This window comes from Rana temporaria, chromosome 1 (assembly GCF_905171775.1).
Source record: "Rana temporaria chromosome 1, aRanTem1.1, whole genome shotgun sequence".
Taxonomy (NCBI): Eukaryota; Metazoa; Chordata; class Amphibia; order Anura; family Ranidae; genus Rana; species Rana temporaria.
The window spans coordinates 561,975,230-561,992,559 of NC_053489.1; the positions used below are offsets into that span (position 1 = coordinate 561,975,230).

Here is a 17,330-nt window from a genome sequence, read left to right on the forward strand (position 1 = left end):
CGTCACTTCCGATACTAAGGGCGGGCATTAGTCTTTAGCGGCCATATTTGGTGTGGGCAATTAGGAAACGTGTCTCCGCTTTGTGTGTAATTTCTGTTTCTTCAGGCAACCCATTACTGTATGGGCACAGCCTGAGCCCCAAACTGTCCCTGATTTCGAGAACTGTCCCTGATTTGGAACAATGTCCCTCTTTCCTCCTCATGTTGGCCTAATCTTTATAATTGTGTGTATATATAATTCACTTTTTTTTTTTTCAATAAGTGTTTCCCAGAGCTAAACCTTTCATCCAATTTCTAAATTGCAGCATTTGTAAATTTCAACAGCCACTATAAAGGAATAGTAGTGGTAAAAAAAAAAAGCACTCGTGTGTTTAAAGAGGAGTTCCGCCCAAAAGTGTAACTTTCACTTTAAGCGCTTCTCGCCCCCTGACATGCCACATTCGGCATTTGTCATTTTTTTAATGGGACTTCCTGTCCCACTTCCTGCTTCCTCTTTTTGGCCACCTAGAAGACTCCGCCTCTTTTTTTTCAGCGTCTTTCCCCAATGGGATTAAAAACGTTAAAAGAAACACAACGTTTCTCAGCACTTTTTGACGTTACAGCTGAAAAACTCTCAGAACCCACTAATGTGTGCATGGACAGTTTATTTACTGTAGAAAAAAACAGCAGCTATAAAAACATCCAAATATATCCAGTGTGAATGAGGCTTATGTAGTTACATACTTCCCCAACTTTTTGGAATTGGAACGACAGTCACCTATTAGCAAAGTATGTAGGCATAATACATGCCCCTTTAACCACTTAAAGCGGGAGTTCACCCAATTATGTTTTTTTTTATGTTTTCCCCCTAGATGGATGCTCGTTTTGTCTAGGGGAATCGGCTAGTTGTTTTAAAATATGATCCGTACTTACCGTTTTCGAGATGCATCTCCTCCGTCGCTTCCGGGTATGGGTCTTCGGGAGCGGGCGTTCCTTCTTGATTGACAGTCTTCCGAGAGGCTTCCGACGGTCGCATCCATCGCGTCACTAGTAGCCGAAAGAAGCCGAACGTCGGTGCGGCTCTATACTGCGCCTGCGCACCGACGTTCGGCTTCTTTCGGAAAATCGTGACACGATGGATGCGACCGTCGGAAGACTGTCGATCAAAATAGGAACGCCCGCTCCCGAAGACCCATACCCGGAAGCGGCGGAGAAGATGCATCTCGTAAACGGTAAGTACGGATCATATTTTAAAACAACTAGCCGATTCCCCTAGACAAAACGAGCATCCATCTAAGGGGAAAAAGGGTCATGTGCGGGTGAACCTCCGCTTTAAGGACCTCCTCCCCTTAAAGCGGAGTTCCACCCAAAAGTGGAACTTCCGCTTTGCGCACTCCTCTCCCCCTTACATGCCTCAGGGACAGATGTAAAAAGGAAAAAGATTTTTGATAAAAAGCCACCTCTACCGCCCCTCCGTCCAATGGGCCCAGGCGGCACTCTGAGAGGGGCAGTAGATGCAGCTCTTTATTAAAAATCTTTTTCCTTTTTACATCTGTCCCTGTACCTGAAATGTCCATCACAGACATCCTTTTCCTGTAAACGGTTTCCTTTATTAAGGAAAAAAAGCTGTCCAAACCTGCCTGGCTTTATAGGAAAAAGTAATTGCCCCCTAAACCTAATAACTGTTGGTGCCACCCTTGGCAGCACCAACTGCAATTAAGCGTTTGCGATAACTGGCAATGAGTCTTTCACATTCACTGTGGAGTTACTTTGGCTCACTCTTTGCAGGATTGTTTTATTTCAATTACATTGGAGGGCTTTCCAGCATGAAGAGCCTGTGTAAGGTCATGATACAGCATCTCAATTGGATTTAAGTCTGGGCTTTGACTAGGCCACTCCAAAACACATTTTGCTTTGTTTAAACCACGTGGAGGTGGACTTGCTGTTGTGTTTTGGATCATTGTCCTTCTGCAAAACCAAAGCGCAATTGTGCTTGAGGTCACAAACTGATGGCCGGATATTCTCCTTTAGGATTTTCTGGTAGAGCTCCGAATTCATGGTTCCACCAATTATGGTAAGTCGTCCAGGTCCTGAATCTGCAAAGCAGCCCCAGGCCATTGCGCTACCAGCACCATGTCTGACTGTTGGTATGATGCTCTTGTTAGGAAAAGCTGTATTCGTTTTATACCAGAAGTTACGGGACGCACACCTTCCAAAAAGTTACATTTTTGTCTCATCAGTCCACAGAATATTTGCCTAATAGTCTTGGGGATAATCGAGATGTTTTTTGGTAAATTTGAGATGAGCCTTTGTGTTCTTTTTGGTCAGCAGTGGCTTTGACCTTGGAGCTCTCCCATGGATGCCATTTTTTCCCAGTCTCTTTCTTATTGTTGAACCATGAACACTGATCTTACCTGAGGCAGGTGAGGCCTGCAGTTCTTTAGATGTTGTTCTGGGTTCTTTTATTACCTCCTGGGTGAGTTGTCATGCTCTTGGAGTAATTTTTGTAGGCCAGCCACTCCTGAGAAGGTTCACCACTGTTCCAAGTTATATCCATTTGTGGATAATGGCTGTCCCCATGTCAGGAGGGTACTTACCAAGGCCGAAATGCCGAGAGCGGTTCACCCTTGCGACTAGGCGCACTCCTCCCCCTGGAGGTGAGACATGGAGAGGATGGCACGAAGAGGCACAGGTCCTCTGTGGAGATGGGCAGCTGTGCGATGACTGGGGGGGGTCGCAGGACCAGAGTTCCAAAGAAAGTCCGAAACAGACCGAGGATCAAACACAGGAGGCCAAAGGCAGATCCGGGTACAGGCCAAGGGTCAAGGAAAGGAGACAAGAGGCAGGTCCGGGTCACAGGCAGAGAGCCAAATACTGGAGACAAGGCAGAGTCCGTAGGCAAGCCAGAGGTCGGTGCAGGAGAAGAGCAAAATGGTCAAGGTCAATCTGGGTCATAACTGGTAATCAGATGCAGGAAGCAGAACACAACAGGAAGCTGAAGACAAACCAGCAATTCCTCTGAGCACTTGCTCAGTTTTATAGACAGCCAGGAAATCATGTGATGTGTGCACTAAGCAGCTTAAGCTTCTTACTGTCAACTTTGCTGCCATCTAGTGTTCAATGTATTATATGTTTCACTGACACCCCGTGGTTCACTGGAGTTCCAAAGCCTTAGAAATGTCGCTGAAACCCTTACATGTACATTACTTTGCTTCTAATCTGTTCTTGAATTTTTTGGGATTGTGGCATATGTGTCTTTTTGTGATCTGTTAGCATGCTTCACTTTGTAAGACAGCTTCTATTTATGTGATTTCTTGATTCAACAGGTCTGGCAGTAATCGGGCCTGGGTGTGGCAAGTGAAATTTAACTCAGCGTTCCAAAAAATTGTGGTTAGTCACAGTTCATTCATGATTCAGCATGGGAGGGGGCAATTACTTTTTCACACAGCTGTGTGTATATATATATATATATAATGTAGCGCCTATGTACCTTACAGTACTGGTGACAGCTAAATGCATGTGTAGGTCAGAGTGTAGTTAAACTCTGATCCAGATTGTTAGTAGCAAAATGCGGTCTCTGTCTCAGCTTGGCTGTGCTGTGAGTCCATTCTGCTGTATTGGGGTGTTCTCTCAGCCCCGGTGCTGCAGGTGGCAGCAGTGGAGTCAAGGTTTGGGTGCTCTTCCAAGCAGCCAATCACGGGGGTTTGTCCTCGCTGTACATGCTGGGGAGGGGTATTTATGGGGCAGATGCCATTGGTTCTGGGTTCTTCTTCATCCAGTGTGGCACCCACCTTTAGGGTGGCCACATCACGGCGCCCGGCGTTATGGCCTACCTGGCCGGTCCGTGCGTGCCACGTGGTGTTCCTGGTTCCGGGGCCATGCTGACCCGGAGCATCTGAACAACGACGGGGATCCAGTGAGTGACTGGGTCCTCATTCTTGAAGATCCCAAGCTGTACTGCTGTTCGGTGGGGAGTTGGTCTGAGGAGCGCCATTGAGAGGCTGTCGGTCCAGAAGGGCCTGGATAAACCCCTGGGGATCAAGGTAGCCGGACACCGAGGGATTGATCACCTGTCGGTCGGTACCTGGGCGGCAAGTTGAAGGAGATCCAGACGTAACTCAATTAAGGAGGCATATCTCCAATAATTCAACCCAGAGGGGACCTGTGGCAGAGGTATCTTCTGAGGCTCATTGAGAGGGGTCTGTGGCAGAGACTTTCTCCCAAGTTTAAGTTCACCAAGGAGGGTCTGTGTGGCAGAGACTTATCCTACAATTGTCCGAGTGACACCTTGGCTGCCAGGTCAGTGAGAGAGGCCTGTCCGGGTACACTAAACCCACTCCGGCAGGAGTGGCGCAAAGAAGTGTTACAATTGGGAGCAGGACTGTTTCCTATCTTTACGCCTGAATCTGCTATTCTCCTATCTTCTTCAGCTTTACTTTCCTCACCACTAGTTTTACTGTTTTTACCTGGCTGGGTAATAAAGAGCACAGCAAAGAGCACCTGTCTGGACATTCCTTTACTTCTACTACATGCAATGAATACGCATCCTACACCCCTAGGAATTTTGGAGGAGCCATGAGGTAACACGCCGCCCAAAAATCCAGCAGCTCCTCCGGGGGTAATGCGCTATATATATATATATATATATATATATATATATATATATATATATATACACTGTTTCTTACATATCAACATGAAAGTGAATGACAAAATAAAAATAAAGATAAAAAAGTATGGTTGAAAAATAAAACATAACAATCCAAGAGAAGTACTTAATTAATGATTGGTGAGGACTAATCTAACAGTCCCAAATGGTGTTCAGTTGGTGCTGAAATGATAACATTTAATTTGGGGCGGTTCGGGAGCGGTGTGAACACCACTCCTAAACCGCCCTGCCCATTGAAATCAATAGGCAGCGCTGCCGAAGCGCCTGCAAAGCGATTTGGCAGCAGCGTTTTTAAACCCTAGCGGTGGAAAACCGCCGCTTAAACAGTGGTAAACTGCCGCTAAAACTAGCGGCTCTTTACTGCTACCACCCCTTCAGTGTGAAAGTGCCCTTAGCTATTATTAGCCTAGCAATGTGTAATTAGACAGCGCAGTCTTTAATCAATTATCTCTTTTCTCTCTGTATTTTGGGAGTTTCAGGAGCAGCAGTCTTTGCCTTTGATTGGCCAGAGCACTCTTCTTTTTTATATATTTTTAGTGCTCGTGACAAAATAGAGCTTTTTAATTTTTATAGAGCTATAGAGTAAACACTTAGGGGCAGATCCACAAAGAAATTACGTCGGCGTATCTATTGATACGCCGGCGTAATTTCTAAATTCCTGCGTCGCATCTTTGTTTTGAATTTTCAAAACAAGATACGACGGCATCTCGGCTTGATCCGACAGGCGTACGCCTTCGGATCTTAGATGCAATTTTTCGGCGGCCGCTAGGTGGCGTTTCCGTCGAAATCCGCGTTGAGTATGCAAATTAGCTATTTACGGCAATCCACGAACGTACGTCAGCCCGGCGCATTTTTTTCAGTCGTTTGTGTTCGGCTTTTTCCGGCGTATAGTTAAAGCTGCTGTTCTGAGGCGTACTCAATGTTAAGTATGGCCATCCTTCCCGCGTACAATTTTTTATTTTTTGCGTCGTTTGCGTAAGTCGTTCGCAAATAGGAATTTGCGTAGAATGACGTCACCGTCGTAAGCATTGGCTGGTTCCGGTTTAATTTAGAGCTTGCGCACTGGGATACCCGTAGGGACGGCGCATGCGCAGTTCAAACGTATTTACATAAAACACGCCCCCATCACAGCCATTTGAATTCCGCGCCCTTACGTCGCAACAGATACACTACGCCGCCGTAACTTACGGTGCGAATTCGTTGAGGATTCAAACCAAACAAAAGTAAGTTACAGCGGCGTAGCGTATCTTAGATACGCTGCGCCCGGCGTAGATGTATGTGGATCTGCCCCTTGACCTTTAGAAGATTTACCCCCTTTCATGACCAGGCATTTTTTTGCGATACAGCACTGCACTATTTTAAATGACAATTGTGCGGTTGTGCAACACTGTAGCAAAAAAATGTGGATGTCATTTTCTTTTACCACAAATAGAGTTTTCTTTTGGTGGTATTTAATCACCACTGGGTTTTTTTTTTTAAACAATATTTTTTTTCTTTCTGCTATAAAATAATATATAATAATAATATCCAAGTAAAACATTTAAGAAATCAAATTTCTTCATAAATGTAGGCCAATATGTATTTTGCTAAATATTTTTGGTAAAAACAAAATCCTATAAGTGTATATTGATTGGTTTGCGCAAACGTTATAGTGTCTATAATTTATGGGATATATACAGGAATATTTATTTATTGTTATACTAATAATGGCGAAAATCAGCGAATTATAGCAGGATTGTGATATTGTGGCACACAATGTGACACTAACTGACACTTTGTGGGAACCAGTGACACTAATAAAGTGATCAGTATTAAAAATATGCACTGTCACTGTACTAATGACACTGGCTGGAAAGGGTTAAACATCTAGGGAGATCAAAGGGTTAAATATGTCCCCAACTAGCGTGTATTTTGTTTACTAAGGCATGTGATGGATTTTCTTTCCCTGCTTTGCATCACATCACTGCATGGAGGACCGAGCACTGCATTGTTTACATAAGCAGAGCTCCGTCCTGTGTCTTTGCTCGCCGATCAGCTGGTGCCGGAGGACATCCAATGGCTGGGACCCACTGATCGGCATCTGCTGTGACTTAGCAGAAAAGGTGCGTGCACCCCCTAGGCGGAAGTGCAGATGGATGCGCGAGTTTGGGATGGTGGAACTTGACTGGCCTGCACGGAGTCCTGACCTCAATCCGATAGAACACCTTTGGGATGAATTAGAGTGGAGACTGCGAGCCAGACCTTCTCATCCACATCAGTGCCTGATCTCATAGACACACTATAAAACCTTATGGTCTTCCCAGAAGAGTAGAAGCTGTTATAGCTGCAAAGGATGAGCCAACTCAATATTGAACCCTATGGACTAAGACTGGGATGCCAATAAAGTTCATGTGCGTGTAAAGGAGGCAGGCGTCCCAATACTTTTGCTAATATAAGGCTAGATTCAGGTAGGGGGACGTAAGTTTGTGCGGGCGTAGCGTATGTTATTTACGCTACACCGACACAATTTAGAGAGGCAAGTGCAGTATTCACAAAGCACTTGCTCCGTAAGTTGCAGCGGCGTAGCGTAAATCTCCCGGCGTAAGCGCGCGAAATTAAAATTGTCAAGAGGTGGGCGTGTTTTAAGTAAATAAAACATGACCCCACGTAAATGATGTTTCTCACGAACGGCGCATGCGCCGGCCATGAATGTATCCCAGTGCGCATGCTCCTAATCACGTCGCAAATAGTCAATGCTTTCGCAAACGACTTACGCAAACAACGTAAAATTTTCAAAATTCGACGCTGTCCCGACGTCCATACTTAACATTGGCTATGCCTCATATAGCAGGAGTAACGTTACGCCGGAAAAAGCCTTACGCAAACGACGTAAAAAAATTTGCCGGGTGCACGTATGTTTCTGAATCGGTGTATCCAGCTCATTTGCATATTCTACGCCGAAATCGACGGAAGCGCCACCTAGCGGCCAGCGTAAATATGCAACTAAGATACGACGGCGTAAGAGACTTACGCCAGTCGGATCTTAGCCTAATTACGGCGTATCTTGCTTTCTGAATACAGAAAGAAGATACGCCGGCGCAGCTTTGAATTTGAGAGGCGTATCAATAGATACGCTGTCGTAAATTCTTGCTGAATCTAGCCCATAGTGTATGTGATTCTGTGCAGAGCGGCCTGTATCAGTAAATCTTCTATGGGGCGGTCAGGAAGGAGTTAGATCTGTCCTCACCTGGACTGGTTCTTTGCTTGTCTTCGAGTCCCCAGTGCCACTATGTGGACTATGGGAAGCCGGCTGTGCTTTGTGCATGGTCCTGCAGACTTCTGGCACTTCCGCTCAGATCGCCCAGGTATTCCCAGCAAAAGTAGGGGTGGGCACCCGCCAAGACTAAGTACCTGCCCCCCCCCCCCCAAAAAAAAACTTCAATATGGAGAAAGTAAGGGGATCTTCCCTTTTTATTTGATGGGTGATAGTGGGGTGTACAATCCTGTTATAAAGATGGACAGGAAAGATAAGCAGTATGGAGGTGAGCTATGAGGCCCCAGCCTATGTACTGATAGAACACACAATACAGAGGGATGGGGCGGGGCTTTATTAGACAAAGACCCATTTATACACAGGGAGGGGGCGGGGCTTGTCAGAGTGCGGCTGACAATCACACAGTGCCCTAACCTGGCTTAACAATCACAGTCCAATTACACAATGAAGGGGCGGGGCTTAGCGCAGTGCGAGTGACAGACACACAACCCCGCTTACACAGGGAGGGGCGGGGCCTAGCAGAGTGTGGATGACAGACACACAACCTACTAACACAGGGGCGGTGCTTAGCCGAGTGCAGCTTTTGTAGAGGAGTTCTGCTGACAGTCACCCATCCAATTGTAAAGGGACTGGGCGGGGCCTAGAGAAGGACAGGCGCACAATGCACTAACACAGGGGCGTGGCTTAGCGGAGTGCGACTGACAGGCACACAGTACGATTACAGGGGGGCGGGGCCTTAGCGGCATGCAGAGAACCTACACACGGCCCACTAACACAGGGAGGGGCGGGGTCTAACGGAGTGCGGCTGACAGACACACGGGGATTAGGGCGGAGCTTAGCAGAAGGAGTGAGCGAAGCCAAAGCCGGTGTTCCCGGAGCAGCCCCGGGGAGATGAGCAGGCTGAGCGCGCCGGGGGATGGTGCAGCGCTATGAATATACATGGGGGTCATGGCACGACCGAGGACAGCGAGCCTCCTCCCGGGATGAGCGATGACATGGAGGGCAATCATACCAGCTGCAGGAAGAGAGGAGCACCGAGCATCCCTCCGCCGTGCTACCCGCTCCTCCCCGGGACACACAGCTTCACCGAGGACGCTTCATGGAGCCGATCATCTCCCGGAGAGATACCGAGCCCAGAGCCCCGCACCTCCCCGTCCTCTCGCCCCATGCTGGCCGCTGTCTTCGTCTTATTGCTCCTCTCTGTGTATCCTCTATGGCGGCAGCAGCGGGGTCAGTCTGAAGGAGCCCCGGGAGGGCAGATCAGCCTCACCGTCCTCATCCTGACCATCGCCGTCTACCTGGGCTGTGCCCTGTGTGCCCTGATCATCGCATCATTGTGTGCCCTCTACTGGACCGCCAGATCTACCCCACCACCGGACTTCACCCGGGCCAGGACCCCCCGACAGGTGAGACCCACACCCGATCATGTCTGTGTACAATCACATCGATTCTTACACTTCACACCGACACGCTGGAACACAAGTAGGCTGATCGGATGGATGTGTACACATCAGAGCATGGTACTATGTGATACCCTTCATCCCGACCATAGGTGTGCGCAGCCTAATGGATTAGGGTGTGCACCCCAAACACACGCTACCGATCACTCACTGTGTTCACTCAGAAGGGAAGGGGCCAGTAAATCGCATATTACCGACTCCTTCCCCACTCATCCTTAAACATCCCCCTGTGTGTGCCCGCAGCAGCAGCCGGTGGGAAAGGAGAGGAGGGAACCTGAAAGCCCTGTGGGAGAAAGGAGAGGGGGCGGCCCAGGACAGTAGAGAGAATCTGTGCTGTACAAGGGATTCGGGTGTGCCTGGGCACACCTGGCGCACGCCTATGATCCTGACCCGTTGCCCCCCCCCCCTTCATCCCGACCCTTTGCGCCCCCCGATCCTGACCTGTTGTTGCGCCCCTTCATCTTGACCCATTGCCCCCCCCCTTCGTTCATCCTGATCTGCTACCCCCCTCATCCCAACTTGCTAACCCCCCTTCATCTTAACATACCCCAACCTGCTATCCCCACATCCTGACCCACTAACCCCCCCCATCCCAACACACCTCATCCCGACCAGTTACACTTCACCAAAAAAACATTAAACCTCACTCCGTACTTCTACATCCCATCCCAATTTATTACACATTTTCATTAGCTGGGCCTAGAACACATTACCCCCCCCCCCACTCTAATTTGGGAGTTAATTCATCTTGGAATTGCAGAGTATGGTGCTATGTGCCACCTCCTGATCCACTTCACCCCATTTCAACACCCTATACCTCACCCGACCCGCTGCACTCCATCCCAAAGCCTTATCCAGGCCCGCTGCATTCCATCCCAAAGCCTTATCCAGACCCGCTGCACTCCATCCCAACGCCTTATCCAGGCCCGCTGCACTCCATCCCAACGCCTTATCCAGACCCGCTGCACTCCATCCCAAAGCCTTATCCAGGCCCGCTGCATTCCATCCCAAAGCCTTATCCAGACCCGCTGCACTCCATCCCAACGCCTTATCCAGACCCGCTGCACTCCATCCCAACGCCTTATCCAGACCCGCTGCACTCCATCCCAACGCCTTATCCAGACCCGCTGCACTCCATCCCAACGCCTTATCCAGACCCGCTGCACTCCATCCCAACGCCTTATCCAGGCCCGCTGCACTCCATCCCAACGCCTTATCCAGGCCCGCTCCACTCCATCCCAAGGCCTTATCCAGGCCCGCTCCACTCCATCCCAAGGCCTTATCCAGGCCCGCTCCACTCCATCCCAAAGCCTTAGCCAGGCCCGCTGCACTCCATCCCAAGGCCTTAGCCAGGCCCGCTGCACTCCATCCCAAGGCCTTAGCCAGGCCCGCTGCACTCCATCCCAAGGCCTTAGCCAGGCCCGCTGCACTCCATCCCAAGGCCTTAGCCAGGCCCGCTGCACTCCATCCCAAGGCCTTAGCCAGACCCGCTGCACTCCATCCCAAGGCCTTAGCCAGACCCGCTGCACTCCATCCCAAGGCCTTAGCCAGACCCGCTGCACTCCATCCCAAGGCCTTAGCCAGACCCGCTGCACTCCATCCCAAGGCCTTATCCAGACCCGCTGCACTCCATCCCAAGGCCTTATCCAGACCCGCTGCACTCCATCCCAAGGCCTTATCCAGACCCGCTGCACTCCATCCCAAGGCCTTATCCAGACCCGCTGCACTCCATCCCAACGCCTTATCCAGACCCGCTGCACTCCATCCCAACGCCTTATCCAGACCCGCTGCACTCCATCCCAACGCCTTATCCAGACCCGCTGCACTCCATCCCAACGCCTTATCCAGACCCGCTGCACTCCATCCCAACGCCTTATCCAGACCCGCTGCACTCCATCCCAACGCCTTATCCAGACCCGCTGCACTCCATCCCAACGCCTTATCCAGACCCGCTGCACTCCATCCCAACGCCTTATCCAGACCCGCTGCACTCCATCCCAACGCCTTATCCAGGCCCGCTGCACTCCATCCCAACGCCTTATCCAGGCCCGCTGCACTCCATCCCAACGCCTTATCCAGGCCCGCTGCACTCCATCCCAACGCCTTATCCAGGCCCGCTGCACTCCATCCCAACGCCTTATCCAGGCCCGCTGCACTCCATCCCAACGCCTTATCCAGGCCCGCTGCACTCCATCCCAACGCCTTATCCAGGCCCGCTGCACTCCATCCCAACGCCTTATCCCGACCCGCTGCACTCCATCCCAACGCCTTATCCCGACCCGCTGCACTCCATCCCAACGCCTTATCCCGACCCGCTGCACTCCATCCCAACGCCTTATCCCGACCCGCTGCACTCCATCCCAACGCCTTATCCCGACCCGCTGCACTCCATCCCAACGCCTTATCCCGACCCGCTGCACTCCATCCCAACGCCTTATCCCGACCCGCTGCACTCCATCCCAACGCCTTATCCCGACCCGCTGCACTCCATCCCAACGCCTTATCCCGACCCGCTGCACTCCATCCCAACGCCTTATCCCGACCCGCTGCACTCCATCCCAACGCCTTATCCCGACCCGCTGCACTCCATCCCAACGCCTTATCCCGACCCGCTGCACTCCATCCCAACGCCTTATCCCGACCCGCTGCACTCCATCCCAACGCCTTATCCCGACCCGCTGCACTCCATCCCAACGCCTTATCCCGACCCGCTGCACTCCATCCCAACGCCTTATCCCGACCCGCTGCACTCCATCCCAACGCCTTATCCCGACCCGCTGCACTCCATCCCAACGCCTTATCCCGACCCGCTGCACTCCATCCCAACGCCTTATCCAGACCCGCTGCACTCCATCCCAACGCCTTATCCAGACCCGCTGCACTCCATCCCAACGCCTTATCCAGACCCGCTGCACTCCATCCCAACGCCTTATCCAGACCCGCTGCACTCCATCCCAACGCCTTATCCAGACCCGCTGCACTCCATCCCAACGCCTTAGCCAGGCCCGCTGCACTCCATCCCAACGCCTTAGCCAGGCCCGCTGCACTCCATCCCAGCGCCTTAGCCAGGCCCGCTCCACTCCATCCCAGCGCCTTATCCAGGCCCGCTCCACTCCATCCCAGCGCCTTATCCAGGCCCGCTCCACTCCATCCCAGCGCCTTATCCAGGCCCGCTCCACTCCATCCCAGCGCCTTATCCAGGCCCGCTCCACTCCATCCCAACGCCTTATCCAGGCTCGCTCCACTCCATCCCAACGCGCTACACCTCACCCCGACCTACTACATCCCATCCTAACTCATTAGCCATTTTCATTGGCTGGGCCTAGACAATGTCACTCCCACTCATATGTGGGAGTTAAAGGGTCACTAAAGGATTTTTTTTTTTTTTTTTTGCAAAATAGCTTCCTTTACCTTACTGCAGTCCTGGTTTCATGTCCTCATTGTTAGTTTTTGCTTTGATGTTGCTGTAATTCCTCTCTGTTCTGGACACTTCCTGGTTGTCTGTTTCCTGATCACCACAGTACTGGGAGATTTCTCACTGTGGTGACTAATCAAGGAGGTGTGATTACTGTTTGTAAAATGAAACTGGATTGGTGCTGGGGGTTTTTAGACAAAGCATCACTGCCCTCTATTGGCTCTTCTGGCTCTGTACATCAGAGAACCAGGAAACAACAGCAAAAACTAAACTAAACTGTAGGTACATTATATGATTGTTTTTTATCTATTTTTAATCATTTTTAAAAGGAATCCGTTAACTATTATGTCTCTATACCCTGTAAACAGTCATTTCAGCAAAAAAAAATTCTCCTTTAGTGACCCTTTAACCACTTCCCGACGGCCGTACGACTATTGACGGCCGCAGGGCGGTTCTACTTCCCCGGGGCGCCGTCAATTGACGTCCGCCCCTTTCCGCGCTCCCGAGCGCGCAGCGGGGGAACTTCTGTGCTGGCCGTGTCCCTTGGACACAACCAATCACAGATCGCCGTGAACGGCCAATCGGAGTGGCCGTTTCCTAGGCGATCTGTGCGGCCAATGAGAGATGATCTCATATGTTTACATATGAGATCATTTCTCATTGCCGGCTCTCACAGACAGCGGTGCTGTCAGGGAGAGAGGAGACCGATCTGTGTATCTTGTACATAGAGACACAGATCGGTCACCCCCCCCCCCCAGTCACCCCCCTTCCCCCACAGTTAGAACACTATATAGGACACACATTTAACCCCTCCCTCACCCCCTAGTGTTAACCCTTTCCCTGCCAGTCACATTTATACAGTAATTAATGCATATTTATAGCACTGATTGCAGTATAAATGTGAGAGGTGCCAAAAATGTGTCAAAAATGTCCGATGTGTCCGCCATAATGTCGCAGTCGCAATAGCGATCGCAGATCGCCGCCATTACTAGTAAAAAAAAAAAAAAAATAATAATAATTCTGTCCCTTATTTTGTAGGCACGATAACTTTTGCGCAAACCAGTTGCTTATTGCGATTTTTTTTTTTTTTTTTTTTTTTTTTTTTTATTTTTTTTTTACTAAAAATATTTAAAATACGTATCGGCCTAGACTGAGGATTAAAAAAAAAAAAATTGAGCTATTTATTATAGCAACAAGTAAAAACATTTTTTTTTCAAAATTGTCGCTCTATTTTTGTTTATAGCGCAAAAAATAAAAACCGCAGAGGTGATCAAATACCACCAAAAGAAAGCTCTATTTGTGGGAAAAATAGGACGTCAATTTTGTTTGGGAGCCACGTCGCACGACCGCGCAATTGTCAGTTAAAGCGACGCAGTGCTGAATCGCAAAAAGTCCTCTGGGCAGGAAGGGGGTTTAAGTGCCCAGTAAGGAAGTGGTTAAAGAAGAAGGCTGGACTTCTTCTATGGATCACAGAAGTGCAATTTGTTTTGCACTCCTGTGACCCGTTTTCAGCAGAGAGCGGGGTGAAGTCTCCTTATTATAGGTAAAAGTGAAAAAGTGGGTTTACAACCACTTTAATGTTGATTGAGAGAGTTTTGCTCCACTTTACCAATCCTACCTGTGCACCATTTTTTTTTCTAATGTTCCACTTTAATAAAATGTCATTGAGGTTTTTATAAATATCACACAAAGTCGCACTACATTGGGAAGCAGCGTCCTCCCCGCACACACCAGTGGCTGGGCGTTCATGTCATTTTGTGCCATGTCAATAAGGCTCTTTTTCCACTATTGCGACTTTTCTGCGATTTTGATGCGTCTTGAAGCAATGCCTGTGTATTCTTGAGGTCCTGGACCTCCAAGTTGCATCAAAGTGGAACCAAAGTAGTGCAGGGACTACTTTAAAGTCGCACAGATATGAACGGTACTCATTGGAAATCATGGGGTACGACTTGTCATGCGACTTTGCAGGCCCAAGTCGCATGACAAGTCGCACAAGTGGAAACTGAGCCTAAAGGTAAATGGGAACTGAAGCCACAGGTACCTGTGCTCTGACATCTGGGAGATTCTTCCCTGCAGCTGCAACCTGCCCAGCTTCTTTTATGTGCTGGGATTTCAGCTGTGCTGATTGGCCGCTGTGGGATCATGTAACTCTTGCACATGCTCCAGGGTTGTTAATCCCGGGCTGACAACGTACCCCTAGATCAGGGGTCTCAAACTGGGGGCCCTTCAGCTATTGCAAAACTACAAGTCCCATGAGGCATTGCAAGGGCTGACAGTTACCAGCATGTCTCTCACAGGCAGAGGCATTATGGGACTTGTAGTTTTGCATCAGCTGGAGGGCTGCCAGTTTGAGACCCCCTGCCCTGGATGGTTGTACACTGTACAGAAAACTGAGCTCAGGCTTGGTATATTTAATACAGAAGAGACATGGCCTTCCTGCTCTCTACTTCTATCTCTAACGCTTTAGAAAAGAATACAAAGACATACCGTGCCATGCACTGTAACAAGGCATCACGCCACCCCTACACAACGCACCTCAGCGGGCACCCAAAATACAGAGCTGGTGTGACTGGGTCCTAAGAGAAGCCCACATATCATTGTGTCATCCTTTGGTCACCCTGCGGTGGTGTAATAAATACATTTCAGTAGAATGAATGATGCAGCTGGGAATAAAGGGACTACAGGAGACAAATGTAACAAGCAGCGCTCTTGTTTTATTGGACTCCATGTCATGAAAAGAAAAGGGAAATGTTCCGATTGGTGGTCATGTATGATTGTGAGCTCCTTGGATGATGGCTGATTCCTCTGCTGGTGGTGTTGCATCTCTTAGGGCTCATGCACACTGATTTCGGTATCAGTGCCGATCATTTGCATGAGTACAAATCTGATGCCTAAAACCAATACACTTGCGGTGCGATTTGGGCCCATACAAAATAAATTAGCTTGTATTGCATGCGATTTGAACAGGGGTGTTGTGCGATTCCTCTCTGAATATCATGCTGTCCCCACACAGGAGCAGTGCTGGAAACTGCATTCATTTGGTATGGGCTTGAGGAGGAGGTCCGGGGGAAAAAATAAAAGCCAGCAGCTACACATACTGTAGCTGCTGGCTTTTAATAAATGGACACTGTAACGGAATGACCCGTGACAAACAGAGACTTTGGAAGGATGAGGGGTACTCTTGTGCCAGCGTCACTAATAACTCTTGTGTCTAGGGTCACCCTGTGTCCCTTTTGGGCATAGGGCGACTGAGAAATATTAATTAGAAATTACAGGACAGGGGACATTACTGATGGCTCATATTGCAGGATCTTGAGATATTGCAAAGTGTTGGTTTATTCTGACCCTACCAGTCAATAGAATGACTCTTTCAATGCTTAGCCCAGGCTATTGAGTTGTTAAATGAGGCTTTCTTCTGAAAGGCCTTTCATTGTGTGATACCACTGTTTAAAGCCTATTGAAGATCAGGTGTGAATACCTTTCTGTCGGAGAAAGACCGTCTGTCTAAAGATGTGGATTGAGGGGAAATCATTGTGTGATGGTGTTTTGTTTGAATTCTGTTAATGAAGGAATGTGACTTCTCAGGTGGAGTGATTAGGTCATGTTAATTATAGACCGGCACCGAAATGTCTGGAATGTTTAGCAATTAGCCCATCTGAAGGTGTATTGAAGCCCCCCCCCCCCCAGGGTGTGATGTGTGGGTGGAGAGTTTGATTGTTCCTTTCATGCTTGAACTGTATATAAACTTGAGAGCTAACCATTAAAGATGTCTTACATTTGAAACCAGTAACAGAGCTTATTCTGGAAAATGGGATGTCTGATGTCTGTTGGATGGTTGGAGTGTCAGATAAGCTGTTGTGGGTTGATGGAAGGTCGTAAACGGTGGTGACCGTTACAGACACTTACCTGTCCTGGAGTCCAGCAAAGTCGGCAGTAGGGTTCCCGGCGTGAAACCGAAAGGCTACACTGCCGTCGCCATTGCGGGTAAGGGAACCCGGCAGTGTAGCCTTTCGGTTTCACGCCGGGAACCCTACTGCGCATGCGCGAAGCCCCGCTCCTCTCTCCTATTAGCCCGGCGGCCAGGGGAGGAGGAGGGAGCCCCGAGGTGACGTCACGGCTGGACTCCCGGAAGTGGGAAAGGATACACTGGCATCGGAGGGAGGGGAGGAATCCGATGAGTGGAAGTTCCACTTTAGGGTGGAGCTCCGCTTTAAGTTGCACCGCAAAGGTATCGGAATTTGGTGAGTACTTCACTGAAAGTATTGGTACTCTCTGGCAGGGCTGTGGAGTCGGAGTCGAGGAGTCGGAGTCGGGGGAAATTTTGGGTACCTGGAGTCGGAGTCGGCAAACAATGCTCCGACTCCGACTCCTACTAAATTTAGATTGGAATAAAAAAAAAAAAAAGCAAGTTTAAATGTCCCAATTCACAAAAAGTTATAATTAATGACTTCTTTACTGTAAGAATAAAGACCAATGCATGCAGTGCTTCACGTAACCGCAAAACGAACACATTAAGTGACCGTGAAGAAGCGTGCTTTTCATGTGCTTCACTATA

At 49.3% G+C, this 17,330-nt stretch overlaps 1 protein-coding gene across 1 annotated transcript in view; it reads left to right on the top strand.

Annotated features, from left to right (window-relative positions):
• Positions 1 to 8,698: 8,698 nt before the first annotated feature.
• Positions 8,699 to 17,330, top strand: part of SNX25 (sorting nexin 25) — a 261,350-nt gene continuing 252,718 nt past the window's right edge. Inside the window, exon 1 of the mRNA XM_040334158.1 lies at positions 8,699 to 9,306. Within this exon, the coding sequence (XP_040190092.1) occupies positions 8,830 to 9,306 (477 nt within the window). The 5' untranslated portion in view covers positions 8,699 to 8,829. The remainder of the gene's footprint in view (positions 9,307 to 17,330) is intronic.